General features: G+C 34.0%; 1 protein-coding gene across 1 annotated transcript in view; it reads left to right on the forward strand.

Moving 5' to 3' along the window:
• Positions 1-19,001, forward strand: part of KIF18A (kinesin family member 18A) — a 79,883-nt gene extending 60,882 nt beyond the window's left edge. The window contains exons 14-17 of the mRNA XM_028117706.2: positions 9,576-10,017; positions 10,806-10,913; positions 16,150-16,259; positions 18,527-19,001. Coding sequence (XP_027973507.1) covers positions 9,576-10,017; positions 10,806-10,913; positions 16,150-16,259; positions 18,527-18,609 — 743 coding nt within the window. The 3' untranslated portion in view covers positions 18,610-19,001. The remainder of the gene's footprint in view (positions 1-9,575; positions 10,018-10,805; positions 10,914-16,149; positions 16,260-18,526) is intronic.
• The last annotated feature ends 3,468 nt before the right edge of the window (positions 19,002-22,469 follow it).

A 22,469-nucleotide genomic window follows, 5' to 3' on the forward strand; every position in this document is an offset into this window, starting at 1 on the left:
TGACTTTAAATCTGTTTTACCCATTTCTTGCCATATTGAATGATTTATTTCTAATGATTGAGTCACGTTTTTATTAGCTCTCTTTAAATTTTGCTAGGTAGATAATCATTCTCCCTTGCTTTTTGTTATATGCCAGGAAAACAAGAGGTGGGGAGTGAGGTGGGTAGTAAGCCTATACAAAGTGGGCTGAGCAAAGATCTCTTTTACCTTCCCTGGGCCTAGAACATTCATTTGCTCTTCTGTTTGCCCATTCCATTCATGTTATTTGCTGGCATGTTTTCAGTTAGACTTTTGAATGTAAAGCTTCATCTCTTTTGCTAGACTTTGGTAGACTCAGTCCACAGATTTTGAGTAAAACTTCCCCAGAACAAGCAAGATAGATGTTTTGGTCTACTTTTTCCTTTATAGCCCCAGAGTCTAATTACTTTATTTTCCTTAAAAGCTCTTAGATGTGTGTCCATGTGTATGTCTGTCTGCCTCTCCCTCTTCTTTCTCTCCCCTCTCCACTTTTAAAATTCAGTGTATATATTTATATAAAAGTAGTATGCATCCATAGTTGAGAAAGCTAACAGGTACTGTCATATTTGTGGAAATATCCTTGCCCTTTTGCTGCCCATTCCTAATTCTTACTCCCCTCTTAGCTGTGTCTTCAGGTTTTTCCTTTTAATTTCCAAATTTCAAATCTATACTACTAATTCCTTTTTGCTTACATTTTTCCAATTTTAGATGTCATCTGCTTATTTTTTTATTTTGGACAATAAGGATTTAATACCTTTACATGATATATACATTTCCTCCCCTACCCCATCTCAGCTTCTTAAATGTCTAGGGGGTCTTCAAGAAAATATTGTTTCCTGTTATGCTAAAAAATATGTAAATTCTCTTTCTTGTGTTGCTTTATGGTTTGCACGTGTACTGTTCGCTTTCATCCCCATCCTCTTTCTTGTTTGCCCTTATTTTGCAGAAATACATCCTCCAGTGGATTCTCCCAGTGGGTGCTCAGGAAGTAAATTTTTTTGAGACAATGCATGTTTGGCAATATATTTTCTTGTTATTTGATTAGGTATAGAATTCTAGGTCGGAAATAATTTTTTTGAGACCTGAGAAGACATTGCTCCATTGATTTCTAGATTCTAGTGCTGCTCTTAACTGACATGCCATTTTTATTCTCCGTACTTTATGTGTGACTTTCCTCCCAGGAAGATTTTGGGATTTTCCCCTTATCCTTAGTTTTTCGAAATGTCACAATGATGTGCGTTGGTGTCGGTCTTTTTTACCTCATTATTTTAAATAGTCTGGGCCTTTCTCCCTGAAAAATCTTTATCTTTTTACTCTGAGAAACGTTCCTATATGTATTTAGGCACATACATACACCTCCATGTATACTTTTCTTCCCTACCTTCTGTTCTGTCCTTGGACACTTAACTAATCTGATATTGAATCTCCTGGATTGATCCTCTAATTCTTTTTTCTGCCTTCTAATACTTACCTCTTTTGGTTTGCTTGTTCTTTCTGGGAGATGTCCTCAACTTTATCATACAACCTTTCCTTTGAATTTTTTCTCCCTCTCATATTTTAAATTTCTAAGAGCTCTTTTTAGTAATTCAGCATTTCTTTCCATAGCACTTTGTTTCTTATTTGATGAATGTAATAACTTTTCATCTCTCTAAAGATATTAAATATGGTTATTCTAATATACTCTTCTATTTCTACATTGTCTATTTCCTTTCACTTTTTTTTTTTCCTGTATGTAGTTCTGTGTCCTATCATGTTGAAAAACATATCCTCAAATATCTGGTGACCCTGGTTATATTCTGTGTACATAGGTCTCTCAGCTTTGCTTTATGGTGATCTCCAGAAATAGTCAGTTTGGGGGAGCTTGAAAATGTCAATACTTAAGTCTTTTTATTGTTACAGTTTATCTATAAAGAACTCTGATTTCACATTTAGGAGATGTATAAGCCCGACACCAGTGTATTAGAGAAGTAAGAGAAAAATCTGTATGCATTCATTATTGAGAAATTATTAAAAATCCTTGTGTCGGCTATGCATGTTGGCCCCAAGTCTCAACTGGTCCAGAGAGTAACTCAAGTTTCTTCTAACAGGGTGGCAAAGGAACAGTCACCTGTTAGTACAGGTGATAGTGATGGGGTAAGGGGATTTTGGGCGGCAAGGGGGTGTGTGTCCAACTTCCTTACGGAGACTTTCAATCAGTTCTGGTTTTAGCTCCACCCTATACCTTCAGAGACAACCTCTTGCCTCCAATTACAGAGACTTTCTGAGGCTTGAGAGAACTGGGTTTTTATTCACTTTTGTCCCACTCCTTACATTGCCCTTCTTTAAAAAAATATTTTTGTTATTTATAATTTTAAAGAAGCAGTATATATTTATTATAAAAAGTGGTCAAATGCTTAAAGAAGAAAATAAGATCACTCAGAATTTTTCCAGTCATAATCTATGCTAATTTTAATAGATTATGCCATATTTTCTTCTGTTTTCTGTGACTTTTCCCCCTTTTTTTGCTTAAAGTATGTGTATGCTTTGATTTGTTTTGGGTGAGCTTTTTATTTGTTTTCAAAATTGGAATCATGCTGTATGTAGAATTTATATACTACTTAATTTAATGAATATTTTTCCGTATCATCAGACAGTCTACAAAACATGACTTTAAGTAACAATGAAATCGTGAATGTTGCATGTTTTATTTATCCATTATCATAATTGATTTAATTCTCCCTATGGTAGGGACTCAGTCTTGTGTAAGGCTGAAGAACATGCATCTGGATTATCAGAAGGCCTGAGTTTGTATGCCAGTTCTGCCATTCCTTTATATTATCCTTTTACTGAACCGCTACAGCTATTATAAGTACTTATATATATAACTTGCTGATAATAAGTAGAAATTAAGGTCCAGAAATGGGGTGGGGTGGGGAGCAAATGCATTCCTTTTCATGGATCTAATGGCCCAAGGGTATAGAACAGGAACCAGAGCCATAGGTAGTCTAAGCTAGAAACTTTGCCTTTATGCCCAAGAGATTCTCATCCAGATGTGGTGTGGCCACCAATGCTGGGAGCAAGGCCCACAGGGTTGGGCACTTGCTCTTCAGTGTTCCTTTCAACACTGAGACAGCTGGACCAGGACTGGATTTGGGGGCCTCTTAGTGCTACTGCTAGTATTCAGATATTACCATTTTACTGTATCCCATGGGCCTTGTCTCTTTCTCCTTTTACCTCACCTACTCCCTCATCCCTATTCCTAACTTGAGGGGCTTGAGTAACATCTGCCAGTGTCTTTTACTTAAGTCCCAGGGACAGCACTGAACAATGAAGTGGGGGAATATTTTTATGTTATTCTCCCCCAAACCTTCCTTTTTTCCAATTCTAGCTACATAGTATCCTCCCTAAAGTCCCCTATTGTCCTGGTGTGCAGATGATATTCTTCCCTTATTACCCAGTATTAGGAAGTTAAAAGTGATTGTCTTTTGCAAAGTTAACCTTCATATCCCTTCTTATACTATGGATATTTCTAAAGTGATACATAAAAGGCGAAGCCAACCAAGTACCTGGTTCTCCCGGTGAGAAATTCTTCGCAAGTATTCAGTGCCTTTCTGTGTTGTTCCCCTGTCAAAAAGAGAAGGTTCTGATAGCATGTATATTATATTATACGTTATATGATCAAAATGCATTCATTACAGGACCACATTTTGCATTTTGAAACTTCACTAAATATGGATTAAAAGACAATGGCTCCTTTTTAAGGAAGTGAATGCAACAATTAACAAGGTATTGGGAGTGGAGTAGCGAGTCTTTATATCTGAAATCATAGTATGTCTATGCCTAGAACTGAAGATGAATCTGTGTCAGTGGCTTGAGGGTATCTAGAGATGAATTTGCAGAGAAAGTAGAGTGCTTAACCTAAAAGAGGGTACTCTTTCTGTATCATTCTGTTAACTTAAATCTTTCCCTCCCTTCAAACAAATTCCTAGGAGCTGAAGTCCATTTTTAGTAATTTTCTTTCTGCCACCCTTTTCTAGAACCATTACCTACTTACCTCTCTCCCCTTCTTCCCTTTTCACTGGTACCCAAACATGATGATAACAGCCATCATCTCTGAATAAGTAACTGTATCCTCAAACCCTAGAGAGTATCTGCTGCCTCAAGTCCAGGAACATGCAAACTAGACGAGGGAAGGAAACAAATTCGAAGACACCTGCACCTCAGTAGAGGACAGGACCTCAAATGGAATGAGTGGGCTGGGGAAAGGGGGATGTCAGTAACAAGAGAATGCTAAATTTGAGGAAATGACATTTAGGACCTTTTGAACTTTTCTGTTCATGTAGAAATGGTTCATGGTTTCACTGAAAGTTGTCAATTTCTGTTGATTAAATTATACAAAATACTACTGCTTTGTGCAAACTCTTTATCTTTGGTCCTGGTTGTTGGGCAGCTAATCACACCCATGTATGTCATTGAAAATGTTTTGAATCTACTTGATAAAATTTTAATCTGGTTATTTGATTATAACACCCTTCCCACATCAATCACTTCTGCTACCAGTCTAGTCCAGGTTCTCATTATGTTTTGCCTGAGCTATAGCAATAACTCTGTTACTGATTTCTCTGTTTCCTCTCTTACCCACTTGTATTCTGTTCTCCATACCATAAGCAAGGCAATCTTTTTTTAAAACATAGATCACATCATATCCATGTTTAAAATAATCTTCCACAGATATCCCTTTGCACTTGGAATAAATGCAGACCTTTATCTTGTTCATAAACCCTAACACAGGCTGGCCCCTTTTGATCTCTCTAGTCTCTTCTCTTCTCTCCAAATCACTACACTTCAATCACATTAGCCTTCTTTCCTTTCCTCGAGCTCAACAAATTTATTGTTGCCGTCGGGTCTTTGCTCTTGCTACGTCCTCTGCTTCTTTCCCCAGATCTTCATAGGACTGGCTCCTCCACAGCCATTCAGGTCTCCGATCACACATCCCACCTGTAGAGTCGTCTTCCCCTGCCATCTAATCAACGCCTTCCTATCTTCCATCACTCTCTATTCCATTTCTGTTTTATTTCCAACTCATTTGTCATGATTATCTTAATTAAGATAATTTATTTTTCTGCCTTCTTCCCCCCAAAATGTAAGTTCTTAAATGTCTTTTTTCCTGCTAGGTTCTCAAAACCTAGCAAAGGTCTAGAACATGGCAGGTGCTTAATACTGGGTGGATGAACAAACAATGACTTCTTTTTATGCCGATGCAATCCTCGTAGTTGTTTCTCTTGTACCACAGCTGACTAAAACTTTTTTTTACTTTCATAATTAAAATAAACATTGTTCCTAGATTGAAATTAGTAGTAGTAGTGACTTCTCCTTCTAAATGTCTTGACAATATGGTTATTGTTATTATCTGGAAATGAATTTCAACATATTCACTTAATATGCCATGGATCATAATCATTTCAGGCCAGTAGAAATGCAGTATACCCACAATGTGTTAGAGAGTTAAAGTCCCAAAACTGCGTTTTCTAGACCATAAGATACATTGCTACCCACTACTTTCTATACTCAAATATTTGATGTAGTGGGCTGTTTTTTTAGATAAAAGGCCCAGGAGAGAAGACTTGCTATCCTCCCAAGTGGCTACTAATCATTTTATCCCACTTTTTAAGAGCCTACCTTATAACAATGCATTTTAATTTCCTATCCTCTCCTGTGTGACACCCACATTACTGAGGTATTTTATTGACTATCATCATCTATTAGAGTCCCTTGTTCTGAAAGTCTGTAACTACATGATTCCTTTTCTCATTTTATGAAGGCTTTTTAAAGGAATCATAATCTGCCTCCAGGTTCCTTTTGTTTTGTTTTTTTTTTTGCTTTTTTTTATTATGTTAATCACCATACATTACATCATTAGTTTTTGATGTAGTGTTTCATGATTCATTGTTTGTGTATAACACCGAGTGCTCCATGCAAATACGTGCCCTCTTTAATACCCATCACCAGGCTAACCCACCCCCCACCCCTCTCCCCTCTAGAACCCTCAGTTTGTTTCTCAGAGTCCATAGTCTCTCATGGTTCGTCTCTCCCTCTGATTTCCCCCCCTTCATTTTTCCCTTCCTGCTATCTTCTTTTTTTTTTTTTAACATATAATGTATTATTTGTTTCCAGGTTCCTTTTTTATCATTTCCACTCTGTAGGCCCAAGAATCACAGAATCTTGTTAGATAGTATTTTCCCAGGCTGAATCAGGGGAAACTACAACTGCCCCAAGCCTTGTCTTCTGGAAAGTTACTGTACATCCTCTAATGGAAAAGTACAGCAGATCTCTTTTATAGACATAGAGCTAGCATACTCAATGTTTCTGAAAGCCTGTTAAAATGTACAGTGCCGCTAACCCAACACTCCAGCTTGCCATACCCATTTAATGTACTTTATCGCCTAACTAGCTAAAGGATAATGATTGTTTATTATATAATTGCATTTATGTATTCTGGAAAACATATTCAGACTGAAATGTCAGATTATTGTGTTCTTGTACTTTTCATGGATTAAATGGAGACATAATCCCATTGTAGTTACAATAGAGTGACTGTTGAGTTTGTATTTAAATCTTTAAATCTTGTTTTTGCTCAGGTTATCTCCTGAACCTTTCTGAGCAACAAGTCAGCCTCAGTAGTCCTGAATTGACCATCTGTTTTCTTACTATTATATGTATCTAATAATTGAAAGGATAAAAAGAAAAGAACCCTCTGGATTTGTGTTTTGCATATGCTGTATGTTTGTAGCATCTCTTCCAGGCTCAAGGAAACAGTGGTGTGTGAATCTATACAAACTACCACATCTCCATGCTTCTCCTTCAAGTTACCATTTTTATCCTTCCAGGAGAGCAGAATTATGGCTAGAGATACATCATTACAACATTGCTATTCATTTCACTGACAAACTGTTAGTCTGATTATATCAAAATTTGATGTTGGGTGTATATTGAGATTATCCCAGAGAACAGGTGGATATTTCTTTGGTGTCTTATAGAAGGCCCCCATTTCCATGTTTTGTTTTTTTTCTTTTTTTACAAGCAGTAGGAGAAAAGTGGCCCACCATCATGAGAATTTGCCCAGTGCCACTCCAGGTGCCATTATCCCTCTCTAGATACTATGTGCAAGAAAAATAGTGACTCTGGATAATCCATATCTCTTGAGATTTAATGTTCCATTGTGTTTTAAGTTTTAAAATATTGTTATGAAGCCTGCATTTTCAAAGAACACTTAGATGTGCATGCTTTAACAATATTTTTCATTTATATTACACTTTATCATCAGCCTTGATAAACTGGGTATCTGATAAACTGAAAGTGAGACATTGTTTGAAATGTGTTCTTTTAATGATAACTGTGCATTAGGTATTGATAGAATACTGAAAAGTAAATTACAACTTTCTCTATGAAAGTAGTAATGCTAACAGTTGAAGCATATTTACATTTCTAGAACCTTTCTTTGAACCCTAATTATTTTATAGGTATTATCTAATCCTAGAAAATTCCATGTACATGAAGGTAGTATCCCCTTTTTTCTAGGGGGTATTAATACCCACACTGCTTAAATGAGTTGTCCAAGGTCACTCAGTGAGTTGTTGCTGAAGCCAGAAATAGAATCCAAGTCTCCTGACTCCCAATTCAGCTCTCTATCCTCGATATAGTTTTCTATCTTCTATATACCCCTGCTGCCTCTCAGGGGAAAAGAAGTTAATCTTCCAGCTATTAATAGCCACCAAATTGGTGGTAGCAGCACAGTGGAGAAAAGTAACTGTCTTTACACTGCAGCATTAGTATAAAAATATCTGGTAATGGAAAATTTGACAAATGTCATGTTAAAGGGAGTGGAAAATTATTTTAAGATCTGGATCTCATTTATCTAGTTCTCAGAAAAGTAAAATTCCTTAGTAGAACAGGGATCATATTTTTCTTCCTGTTTTTCAATTGTCTTTCCTAGAGGGTAGTTGTCAACCTAGCCATAGCAGAGCCTATCATGAACTAACATAATAAGAATAATGCATGTACTGTTGGTGATTGTTATAAGTGTATTTTCTAACTTGGTTGAGAGTTTGAATTGCTTTATTGAGATACATAACACTTATTCAGCTTTCAGTGTTATTTAAGTTAGTATTCTATCATAAAGCAAATCTAACATCAATTGGGAATTTTATTCCATGATTTAAAAACATGGGCAGAAGTACACATTGTAGTTCTTTCCTGGACAGTACACTTGAAGCAAAGTTACTTCATGTCAGGCACCTGAAGTTCACCATGAATGGAACAGCCAAAGCAGAAAAAAGTTAACTAAGAAATACAAGATTAGCATACTCGAATTGATGAAGTTTATTGTTAATGTATGCAATCAATCATTATATATTTTAAAAAAATGTTTGAGAGGTAAATATTTAAGCATGTCTAGATTGTGGGAATTCAAACTTCAGTTTAAACAAAACAATTTGTCTCTAATTTTGGACCAAGCAACAGGAATTTCCCTACTGAAAATCTCTGGATATCATGTTTATGTTAAAGATCACTAGAAGTCTTTAATCAGAAGAATGACATGATCAGAATTATGTCTTACTTTTAAGTGTAGGAGAGCTAGGATTGGTGGAAGTTGGAAAATGCGAGGAAATGATAAAAATTGGTTATTTGGGACCCACGTGACTGAAAAAGTAGTGGCAAGAGGATAATCACAAATAAGAGTGTATTTCTTTAGGGAAATATATATGCTTACCAGATGAAGGAAGACAAGGTAACAGATGTTGGAGAGGTAGTAGGGAAATCATTTTGAAAAGCTACAGAAGTTGTAGGACAGGGCTAAGAAAAGTTCATTAAATTTAGTGACCTATTGACATTTGGGAGACTTACTTGTACAGAGTGATGAGGTTCACGTAAGAGTACTCTGACCTCTTCAGCTTATGTTCATTTATCTTAAGGTATTAATCTAATTTTCAAAAACCTATGATTTATGTATGATACAGGAAACAATCAGAATGCTTAATTAGCCACCATACCTGAGAACATAACAGATTTAATTCTTTCATTCACCTAGAATTTTATTGATTATTGACATTCCTGTTAATTTAGACTAGACTTCTACTCAACAAATAACTGGTGATATTTTATAGTAGAACAAGTTACTAATCTCTGTGCCTGTGATTGTTGAATACTTTTTTGTTATCTTAAATCTAAATCAAATATAAAAGCTGGAAATTGCTTATGAATTTCATTAGGATTTGTTGGAAATTTGTTTTCATGATTACCCCAACCTCAATTTTGCTATGTCTACAAATTAGTATTGATATTAGCCATTGATTATTTCTGTTCTAGAATATCTTTATAGTGAGTTCATTAACATTATTTGGAGTTACAATCAATAACCTATGTTTTTGTTTTTCTTTTCAGCTTTCTTTTAAATTTTCATCAATTGGTAGAAAATGTACTTTATTATTGGTGGTGGTGATGTTGTTGTTTAACTGATAGGGTTATTGGAAAACTATTTAGCTGATATTACTGAGATTCTTTTCAATTTTATTGAATAGGCACATCTTCAGGTGAATCTAATCTACTTAAAATTCCTCCACAAAAAAGAACCCGAAGAAAACTAATGCCTTCTCCTTTGAAAGCAAAACATCCCCACAAGTCTACACTGTCTGAAAGTTTGCAGCTCAACGATTCTCTCAGCAAAGAACTTCAACCTATTATGTATACGCCAGAAGACTGTAGAAAAACATCTCAAAATTCATCTCTAGTGACCTTATTAAAACGATCATCACATACTACAGGTTTTCAGACCATCAGCTCAAATGTAAACAGTGACAATTCTCTGAAAATGTTATGTGAAGTAGATGTTCCTCTCAGCAGGAGAAAGGAATATGGACAGGAGGATTTGGACTCTACATTTACTATATGTGAAGACACCAGGAGCTTGAAGAATAAATTACCTGAACAAGAATCACTATCAAACAATAACATTTTACAAGGGTACAAAAAAGAGTATTTTCTAATTCTTCTTTTGTTTTTGTTCTTGTTTTGTTATTTACATAGCCTTTAAACCATAGCTTTCTTTTTCTTCCTCGGTTATATTTAAGGTCTATTTCATGGGTCAAGTATGCAGTCTTGATTACAAAAGTCAGTATTTTACCTTCATTTAATCTTGTCTTTCTAAATATTAATCCACTAACACAATATTTTAAAGTCTTTAATCTGATATCTTAGTTGATTGGCCCTCAGTGGCTAAAAGAAACCTTAAGATATATTTAGTTTGTTCTACATACTCCAAAGTTAGATGATACAAGCCATCATTGGAGGATTACTATGTTAATTATTATTTATTAATATGTTCACTAAAGGAAATCTCACATTTTTTTATTGACACTTAGCAAACCTCAGCTTACCCTGAATCATCATACTTCTAAGGTACGGTTGACTACATGTCATCCAAGCAAACATCCTTCTCATTTTGTCTCACTTATTCTCATTTCCTATTCTGTACACTTCATCTGTATAATCACAAGTAATCCAAATATGAGAAGAATGATACCTTTCTATGCTGTTAGGATGTAGAAATCTCTTAAGAGCAACTCTTTTTATGATATAAAAAAGAGAAAAGCAAACCCCAGGGCAAATGAGAGAGGCTTTATAGTCTAGAATAATATTTTTCTTTATATATTCATACAAAATGGTATTGTAATGATGAAAGTGTATGCCCCCCTATTCTCCATAATACAAATCAAAATTACTCTTTTTATTTTTTTTAATCTAATATACAGGCTTGCCTCTTCTTCATTCTCAACTAAACATCCTCTGCCTATACCAAGCATAGTACCATCCTACATGGCAATGACTGCTGCTGCCAAAAGGAAACGGAAGTTAACAAGGTACAGTTAACCATAAACTGGCTCAGTGCTCACATAAGATCATCTTTACACTTTGTTTCCTACAGCTCCTTTTTATTTCTTGTATGAAACTGTGAATTCATATTTAAAACATGTAATTAATTGCTCTGAATGTGGCACTGGATTTATATTATCAAAGGGAGATCTTGATAAAGCCCAAGTATTTCACTTGCTATTTACATAAAGTATTCCATATCTCAGATTATTAAAAATAAATTGAAAATTTTCTGGCCTTCAAAAATGTCATTTAATTTTAACTTTTCTTCTGGTGACAACTTTTACTCATTTGGTATTTTTCTTTTTATACATTAATGAATTTCTTCAGTCCTAAAATTGTATTACTTTAATAGATTTTGATATATGACTAAAATGTAATGAGTGAAGAGACTTCTATTTCTGGCTTTGACAATATATAGCTTATATCAGACCAAACCACCTATCAAAAACAGTGATAAAAGGTGATAAAATACAACCAACAGCTGCTTTCCAGTCACTGGAGACCAACCAAGGCAGCCAAGACCTGAAGGTCTAAGATCCAGAGAAAAGGAAAACAAGCTATGGAGAGCCAAACCTTCTCTACCTCATTTTTCCATTTAGTATTTGCCAACTCATGGCACCAAGTATAGAAGCCAAGCACAAAGTGGAAGCCTACAGCTATCAGCAGTCTCACTGAGTTAGGAAACAAAATAATTCTGTGTGTAGCTTTTGCAGTTAAGATATTTGCCACGTTCTGAACTCTGGCATAAGAGGCCAAGAAATAAAGCTGTAAGAAGCTAAAATATTAAGCAGAATTTTAACGTTCTCATGGGGCTAGGACACAAAAACTGTTCAGGGATTATTGGGAAGAAAAGGTGCTTTTTAACCCCCAAGGATTTTATCTGAGACCCTTGAAGGCCTGTGCTCTAGCAGTAGGGCAAACGGGAAATAGACTAGTTCTTGAAAGCCTGAAAAAGCCCTCAGAACAATTCGTCCCTTTTGGATCGAGGTGATCTATCTCTGTTCTGCCTGCTAGCCAGAAGAAAATTAAATCACTTCTGGAGAAGTATACCAACTAGGACATCAACAGTTTTGGGGTTCTTTCACATGTTTAGCACTTAAGCAAAAATTACCAAGTATGTCACGAGACAGAACCAAATGACTAAAAATCTAGATCCACAAGTGATTCAGTTAGTAAAATTATCAGGTAGGGACTTTAAAAATTTAACTGTGATTAAGTTCAACAAAATAGTGGCAATTTCCCAAAGAACTGGATTGTATTAAAATGAAATGACTATTCTAGACCTGAAAAATTAGAATCTACTGAAATTAAGAATAAATAAGTAATTTAATTGATTAGACACAGCAGAAGAGAGTTTAGTGAACTGGAAGATAGGTTGACAGAAAAATATCTAAACCAATGTACAAAGGGATAAGATAGAAAGTATGGAGAAGAATGAAAAAGACATATGGGACACAGAAAGGTCTAGCATGTATATATTTTGAGTACCAGAAAGAAATGAGGAAAAAAAATGGGGGAAAACAGTGTTTGAGGAGATGCTGGCTAATAATTTTCCAAAACTGACAGAAGAAAACTAATCACAGATTCGAGAAGTTCTGCAAACTACAAGCAGCATTAATACAAAGAGAAACATACCTAGGTATGTAGCAATAAAACAGCTAAAAATCAAAGACAAGGAAAAATCTTAAATATACTGAATTATATGACATGAAGTCCATTATATAGTCTTTATATCCCACAACATTGAATGCAATCACAAGATATAATGAGTGGTTATATTGTAAAATGGCTCTGACTTGCTTTACCTCTTTTTCTTTGTCATGTGATTATGGGGAAAAGAGTATAAGATCTAAGATAGGGTAACTCTTTGTTTAAGTTTCCTGTTTTCCTCCATGAACCTGTTATCATCTGGGCTAGTCTAAACAAACTTACAAATAGTCTATTTGTGCCACATAGAGTATTATCTCGTAGGTGCATTTAAGTTCTATCCTTAGACCAAGACTCCTATAGCAGAGTCTTGGAATGTAGATTTAAAATTAATAGACTGATTTTTCCAGAATGCCTCTAACTATCCATGACATTTAAAAATCTTTATTTTGCTATGGCACAAACTTAAATGAAGCAATTTGTCTGACTCATGTATGGGTATCAGCCATTTAATGAGTGAGCCTAGCTAACCATCATCATCTTATCACTAATTTTCATTGTGTGGATTGTGTTATTCTTTCCCTTAATTAGTGTTGGTGACTTTTCTGGTTCTTCACAACTCTGTTGTGTTAACTAAGATGTAGCAAAATCTTACAGTTAACAATGATTTAAAATGTACACATAATCATTATCAAAATCAAATGGTTTTTCAGGAAATGTCTAGGTATGTAAACTATATTCAGAGTGGTTTGAGATGAATTAAAGAGCTTCCACATGAGCAACTAATATTGTGAAATAATATTAAAGGACATATAAAGAAAGTAAGATTTCTCATAGCCTATTAATTGCTCTATCACATTCCCTCTGGTACCAGTAATTAGATCCTGCCATTAACTAAGGTTAAAAGAGATTAATGCTAGAAATGTACATAATTACTTTTTTTTTTAATCTTCCCTTTCCCCAATTAAACCTACATGAGTTTGAGAGTAATAAACTCTGGTATTTTCCACTTAGAAACTTTATGTACATATTTAGGTTGTTTGTGTGTGTGTGTGTGTGTGTGTGTGTGTATGTATGTATTCTAGTACATTTTTTTTAAATGAAGGGAAGGCTCCAGGTGTATAGTTATTTTATTCAGTTGTATCAGTTTTTCTCTCTGAAAAAAATTTAGTCACCTACAAAACTCAATTTTTTAGTTACTACTTAAATTGAGAGTATTAAATTTTTAATGATTTTAATTCATTTAATATCACTGAGGCAAACTGTTTTAACTAAATCAGCCTACCAAATATACAAATATAATATATCCGTATATAAAATTTTACTTACAAATTATATTAATCAGAGTTTTGGGGATCTGTTTGCTTTGTGTATTTAGTTAATTGGTTTTTTGTTTGTTTCATAATCTTTCTTAGCACCCAGAAATGGATCTCACACTTGTCACACATTTTTGGTCTGTTTTGAAAGACATTTAATGGTTCCAACTAGAAATTATCTCAACCGAAAGACTATGATATGCATATGTTAATTAAGCAGAAACATACTATTTATATAAGGGAACAAAAGATTAAATCTTAACTTTCATTAATAGTTATGGAAATATATTTGGCACATAACTAGAAGAGTCTTCAAATTTCTTAATATAGTCTTTAACATAATTTGAATTTTCACTCATACCAATTTTAAGTCTTATTTTATGATCCAACATAAATCTAAAATAAATTTATAACATGAATGTTAAACATTTCACCAGTGGATTATTTTATCTAAATCCTAAAATATATTTGCATGTATTTTACTTATTTATAAATATACAACTTATTTTATTAGGCTTTGTTTTCATTCCTAGAAATAGGAGGTTTCTTTCAGATAGATTTATTCAAAAGCCTAATTTTCAAGTAAAAATTTATTAGTAAACACAGATGTTCTAGAACTAAGCAAAGTGATAAATCATTCCATAAAATAATAAAGATAATTTTAAGATAAATTGTTGGAAAAACCAACACTTATCAAAAGTAACCAATGACAATGATCTGTATACTTGAAGAAAAATCACCAAATGACCAAAAAAGAATTTTTGCCTTAGACAGCTGATACATATGTTATCCAAAAAGGGTGTTTAGTATCCAAAACAGAATTATTTTAACTAAGTTTATTTAGCACCATTTAAGAATGGAGATTTTCTATAACTGTATCTCCTTGCTTTCATAATACTAGTACTTTTTTGTTACCATTTTGGGTAGGTATCATTTATATTCTTGAAAAATTACCATTGGTTACACCATAATCATATTTCTTACAGGCTCTAGAAAAGTTGAGGTACATAGGTTGAGTTATTTTTGCCAGCATTCAATGTGCTCCTGCCTATTTTTCTTTGCTATCATAATAAATTGCCATTTCTGACCACTTTTGATAACCATACAACAAATCCATCTTCTCCCTATTCCACAAACACTCCCACATCAGTTTACCATGTGGTCAGGATTACCAGAAGAGCAAATTGTTGCCATAAAAGGGAAGCCTCCAAGTGTTAATGCAACTGAAAATCAAATTAGTACCAACTTGTAAAATGGTATGTGATATCTTTTTTAATCAGAAACTCCCTAAAATTAGCTTATTTGAATCAGTATGGAGGAGGGTTCCTCACTTATCCCAACCCTGCCTGTTAAAACTTGATCCTCTTTGGGTTAAGAAGTATTGGACTGTTATTTTTCAGGACCCAGACCAAACTCATCTCATCCACAAAATCTTTCAGTTGTTTTTTTGGTTTTTTGTTTTCCTACTTTTAAAATCAGGAATCTACAGCCCCTTATAGTTTGAAAACCTATAGCACTGTCTTTTACTTTACCTTGTATTATTTTGTGTAGTTGTCTTATTTTTCCCCCTCCCCACCATATATTCATTATGTAAGTTTTCAGAACAGGAGTTATTACGGCCTAACTTATTTGTACATGAGGCCATAGTAGTAGATGTTTAGTAGTAATATGTCAACTGGAATTGAGTTGGAAATTTGACCCTTTAGTATATGAGATTGATATAATTTTTTTAAGATAAAACAAATGAAAATAGGTCATTCTTTTCATGTCAGTTTCTATATTGTAGTAATCAGAGAGAGATTCTTAGCCTATTACCATGCTTTGATTTGAAAACAAGGTTTCCAAACAATCTCACTTGTTTATATTCTCCAGATTAAGGTTCTCACTCCAAATTTATAATATGAGCTTAGTTTTTCACCTCTTGCAAGATGCTTTTTATCTCTACACTTTGAATAATAGTGTTGGCTTATATTCTAGCAGTGCACCCTGAAAATGTTTTGTTACAGAATTGTTACATACATCTACAGTAATAATCTCCAAATTGAATAAACATCATTAAAATCAAAACAAATTTCCCTATGGGCCAAAAAGGTATTTAGTACCTCCAATTACTTTTAAGTGATTTTGCAGCTTATTATTTTATTATTTTACTTTCTCTTTAATCTTTATTGCATATATGTATTAGAACTTATAAAAAATGAGAAAAAAATAACTTATAAAAAATGCTTTACTAAAATAAAAAATTTTTCCCTTACAGTTCTGCATCAAATACTTCATTAACTGCTGAGGTAAATTCTGGATTTGCCAAACGTGTTCGACAAGATAATGCAAGTGAAAAGGACTTACAAGAAAACAGACCAACAGTGGGTATGTCTCAGCTTTTAATTTGGTATTTAATAACATGATTACCAAACATATGTATACTACTTTACATTTTCTTACAGTGTTTTCATTAGAATCTCCTTTTATCTGCTCATCACATTTATTAGATATTAAGTGTGATTATCCATGTTACAGAAAAGAAAAGTTAAGACACAAAATAGAAAATACCCAAGATCACACAGATATTTCATGGTGGAGCCAGACTTCTAACTCTATATTCTGTATCCTTTTTGTTATCCATATTGCCTCATACTGCAGAAGAATTTGTAAATAATTTAACTAATAATTGAAATAATTAGCTAAATGTATTATTTAATAGGTTAATAATTAACTATATTTTACAGATAAACTTTACTTGAAATTTCTCTCTTATTAATAATTTGCCCTCGGACTCATTTGTACAATTATTGCCAGGCTTCAGTCTGTACCTAGTTACAGTCATATTGTAACTCCTATTATCCAGTTGAAAAAGATGCTGGTAGGGATGACTATATCCTCTCAATTGCAAATGGCGGTGACATGGATCTATAGTAAGAAAACCACATCTTTAGTGAAGTTAGAGATATAGCACAAACCAGTTTCTAGGCCTTGGTGTCCAGACCTCTGTCTTTCTGACACTATAATTCCTAAGATTTCATTTAAGAAGTATTTATTTACTATGCACTGATATGTGCTAGTTTCTGTGACAGATAGCAAGATCATTAAGACCCAGTTTGGTTTCTTCCCTAAAGGAACTTGTAATTACAGCACTTGGAATTTAAAGGGGTTTCATGAGATAATGAGGGTTTCTAAGAATAACATGAAAATCATTGCTATTTTTTTCTGTCAATGCTCTTTCGTTAGAGTAATATAAAATTTCTCAGTAGCTTTGCCAAACTGTGTTAATAAATCCTTACTTCTTGTAGTAGCCAGTGGCATCCTTAAGTGGAATGCCTTGTGTGCACATTTTAAAAATCAAACAAAAATGTCCTGAAACGTAAAATTTACTATGATTATTTGGTTTAGTACGCCAAACTTAGTAATGTTTAACAGTGTGTATGTGCAGTTGGTATGGATATGTACGGCCCCATTCGTCTCCTGAAAAAATTCTCCAGAAAATCATAATTCTACAGCCAAATAATAAATTTATGATACTTCTCAAATAGAGATTTGGTTTTTCTAACATGCATATTTTCTAAGAATGGTATAAAATGCATCAAATATCTCATATATAAAGAGAGGTGAATAAAGTAATTCTGCATAGAAAGAAGTAAGAGTTGATACTAAACTGCAGTGCTTGCCAAAGAGCAAAGAAGAGCTAAAGCTAGGTTAAAAGATTATGTATTGTTAAGGATAATGGAACACTTAGAAAGAGGTATTAGTTTAAGGGAAGGTAACAGCTTATGTATATTAGGATATCCAAATGAAAATGCCTAAATACCCAAGAGGAATTACTAGAGAAAGTGGGAGAGAACTGGGACTTCCTTTCTTAGAATATATTCAACTGAGTTCTCCAACTAACAGTGTACAAATAAAAAAACAAAGGAACATCAGTGGGAAAGAAGGTAACTGCTATTTACCAAGAAAGAAGAATACTGTCAAGAGAATATGTGCCCCTAAAACTAAAACCTAATGTGACAAGAAAATGGATAAGAGATTAGACTGAGCCATAAAGAAGTCAGTGGCACCTGTTTTAACAACACTTGGTTGAGTAGACAATCATTGTGAAGGCTGAAGAAGAACCAGAGGAATGGACATTTGAGAGGTGGCAGTAAAAGGAATAAGAGCTATGGGATCAGGATTAAAACTTAAGAAAGTACTAGATGCAAATTATACTCCTAAAAATAGGAAAAATATGGAATTTTAGAAGCCTTAGGGAAGTAATCCATAGAATGAGGAAAAAAGTGATGATGCCAGAAAGAAAGAGAACAATGCTTGTAGAATAGCCTTGCGTTAGTTCAAAAGAACTAAAATTAAATGCAGTAGTTTATTCAGTGATGTTATTTGATACCTGCTGGGGTGGGGGATGGCGTGTACACATGCGCACACTAAAAACTCAGTTGGCAATATGGAGAAATGAATTTCTACTTTGAAACCAATGTTATTAATGTTTCCTTCGTGTTATATTTTAAATCATGTTAACAACTATGAATTTTTAAGAATAAATTTTTCTTATGGATGTAATTTTAACAAATTTTTATAACTTGAATGAATAGTGAGAAAATTCCTTTGAATACTTTTACCATATTTATGTCTTTTTATTTCTTCTCTAGACTATAAAAGAAACATCCATAAAGTAAAGCCAAACATGGTTAGAAAATTTGGAAGAAGTATTTCAAAAGGAAGTCTAAGATAAGTCACTTCAAAATCAAGGAAAATGGAATTGACAAGTCTCCTTTTGAAAGAATTTGTTGCCAGTGCCCTTTCAGAAACTTATTTAAAACCTTTGAAAGAAGACCATCTTAAAGCTAGGTTTACCTAAATACCTTCAGCAAGCAGAAAATAAAATTCTTTGTTTTGTTCTTTTGTATTCTAAGCAAATACTAAATTTCAACAGAAAAGGTTATGTTTTAATAAAGTTACTAAAATATTTGTTACCCTTTATAATCCCTAAGTAGGCATGGTGGCACGTCAGTTTTACTATGCTACAACAAGTTGATTAGGACATCTTAGAAAATAGTGAATTAAATTATCCTTAGTTTTTTTTTAAACAAGGAGAATTTAGAAGTGATAAAATTATGGCCCAGGATGTATTTGGTCGTATATTATTTTAATCATATATAGGACTTTTCTTTCCAAAAATACTTTGATGTACAAATGTACATATATGTGCCCATAAAGTTGTAAAGATTATTTAAGTAGTCTTCATGAATAAAATACTAATATTGTTCCTTGCTACTCAGTATATTAAAGATATAGATTTTACAGTGTTTGCTTTTCTGTCTTGTTAGTACCCCTTACACACTTTCAACTATTATTTTATATAAAATGTGAATTTTATAGATTTGTATTTCAGATTAGATCGAGATATATGGCACTAGAACCACATCTGAAAATGATCCATATATTCCTAATGATAGTGAGACAAAGTTTTAATCATTCCTTCTCCTATAGGAAGTATAGTACACAGAGCTGCAACGAAATCATATTGTTCACCTGCCTTGTTTGACCTGTTCATCTTCTGAATGCAACAAATACTTGATTAAACACACTTTTAATTTTATGTGGCCTGGGAACTGTTCCACCAAAGCAAACAACCACTTAACAACCAGTCGAAACATTTTAGGCCTTTTAGTTTAGTCATGTCTTTCAACTTAAAATCTGGTTGGGAGAGTATGAGATGCAGTAATGATCTTTGAAGTTCCTTCCAACTCTGACTTTGGTAGTTCCATGTTTATAGATGTGCACACAGAATCTGTCATAGGAAGAACCACCATACACAATTTCCTTGGGGTCCCTTTGTCATTAAGCCTTTAGCTCTGTTGCCTGTTTTGTTTTGTTTTGTTTAATTTAAATTCAATTAATTAACATATAATGTATTATTTTTTTCATGGGTACAGATCTGTGATTCATCAGTCTTACATAATAACCAGGATTCATTACAACACGTACCCTCCCCAATGTCCATCACCCAGTTACCTCATCCTCCCCACCAGCCCCCCCCCCCCCGCAGCAACCCTCAGTTTGTGGAATTTAAGAAACAAGGCAGAGGATCATAGGGGAAGAGAGGAGAAAATGAAACAAGACGAAACCAGAGAGAGAGACAAGCCATAAGAGACTCTTGATCTTAGGAAACAAGCTGTGTTGCCTGTTTAACAGTCACTTTTGCCTGTTTTTCCTTTCCATCTGTTTTAGGAAATTAAGTGTTTCAAAAGATACTTTTACCAGGTACTGATGAATTAGGCTAACAGGATTCGGTGACCATACCTCATGGTCTACCTCATTATGAGTGATTTTTTTTTTTCCCCTTCTCCCACCCCTCTCCCCTCTGTCAACCACCAGTTTGTTCTCTGTATTTATGGGTCTGTTTCTGCTTTGTTTGTTCATTTATTTTGTTTTTAAGATTCCACATACAAGTGAAATCATATGGTATTCATTTTTCTTTGTCTGACTTATTGCACTTACCATAATACCCTCAAGGTCCATCCATGTTGAGATGGCAAGATCTCATTTTTTATGGCTGAGTATGAGTGAGTGATTTTCTTACATGCCATTTTTATAAGCTAGGCATTTTCCCTTCCATAATAATAATAATGCATTTGCAATGCAACCATGTTAAGGAAAAAGTAGGGGAAGAAATCATAATGAATCTGAAGAAAGAAAACTGTTGAATATATGAATAAAGAGAAAATATATGCATTTAAACTAGAACAGCGCTATTCAATAAGTTGCCGTAAAACAATTTTTAAGTGAACTTTATTCATGTAAAAAGTAGACTAATCATAAATATATAGCGCAGTGAATTTTCACAAAATGAACACATCCATGTAAACAGTACTCTAATCAAGGAAGAGAAAATCATCGGTATCCCAGAAGCCTCCCTTGTGTCCCACTCCCACCTCCCTCTCAGGGTAACCCTATTCTAACACCATAGATTGATTTTTTTTTTAATTATGTTACGTTAGTAACCATACATTATATTACATCATTAGTTTTTGATGTAGTGTTCCATGATTCATTGTTTGTGCATAACACCCAGTGCTCCACGCAGAATGTGCCCTCTTTAATACCCATCACCAGGCTAACCCATCCCCCCACCCCTTCCCCTCTAGAACCCTCAGTTTGTTTTTCAGTCTATAGCACCATAGATTGATTTTAACTAAAATAGTTTATATATTTTTTTATTAAAAAATACCTTGTTTGAAAAAGTGACAAGAGCTATAAACAGTAAAAATGTGCTCCCTCCTTATTCTCTACCAGTACCTTCCAGTTGTAACCACTGCTGATAATCTAGGTATCCTGACAGGTCATTTATTTTACTCATATACAAACTTGTATACTTGGTTTTTTACAAAAATTGTATCATACTATTTATACTATTTTGCAATTGGCTCTTTTATTCACACTTGAAAACAGCATGGGCATCTTTGTAAGATTTTTAAGTGTGAATTTCATAAGTACTGCTATCGCAAATTGAATGCTCTTAGTAACAACTGAACTAATAAATTTTATGTGGCAAAGTAGACCACAGATCAGAGAGGAACCTCAAGGATGCTCCGTGTCTTTTCACTAACACCGAACACCGTTTCTGAGAATAGGTTGGAGCATTCAGTATTTGTATATCGTAGCATCCAGAGTATAGTCCACACAACATGACTCACCTGGGATATTCTGCCAAAACAGGGCGTCAGGGCAAAGAAAGTAATAGTAATATCTCTTGAATCAATGTTCTAGATTAATAATTACTATAAAGTTAACAGGATTAGAGTTATATGGTAGGGATTTAAACTCAAAAGAGTTATTGACTAGTTTGAAATAATCTCTTTGACACAATGCTAACTCCACTAATCTTTTTCATTCGTTTTTATTAAGACCTTATTAAAACAAATTTTAGTTTTTATAAAGTAATATTTTAAAAAGGCAGTTTATGGGGCGCCTGGGTGGCTCAGTCGTTAAGCGTCTACCGTCGGCTCAGGTCATGATCCCAGGGTCCTGGGATCAAGCCCCACATCGGGCTCCCCGCACCACAGGAAGCCTGCTTCTCCCTCTCCCACTCCCCCCTGCTTGTGTTCCCCTCATCTCTCAGTGGTGTTGGAGGAAATTCATGTTTTCAAAACAGTTAAAGCAGAACTATACATGTAAATGTTGAATTTATGATTAATAATTTGTAAAAGGATTAGTGTTCATAAGAAATATATTTTATTTTAAATTATCCTTTGGTTTTTTCACATTTAAATAACTTAAAAATATCTAAGATAACTGCTTAATTAGAGCTTTGTTGTTATATTAGAGATACAAGTTATAGAATCAGGACATTTTAACCATGCCTTAAGAGAAACCTCTAGTCACAAGCTTTATAAAGTGTCCCATCTTTGGGAAGGGGCCATCAATCATAGCTCTTAATAATAGTCACGTTCTGGGGGGCTCATCATGTGATAAGTGCTTTAAATGCATTTTTCACTTATTCCTCACACAAACTTTTAAAATAGATGATACAGGTCCACAGCCCCTCATACACAGTTCTAAATCTTCATAGATTTTGAAAATTAGTTTTTT

This window comes from Eumetopias jubatus, unplaced genomic scaffold (genome assembly GCF_037043125.1).
Source record: "Eumetopias jubatus isolate StellerSeaLion01/CBP00866 unplaced genomic scaffold, mEumJub1_p1.0 scaffold_13, whole genome shotgun sequence".
NCBI classification, from domain to species: Eukaryota; Metazoa; Chordata; class Mammalia; order Carnivora; family Otariidae; genus Eumetopias; species Eumetopias jubatus.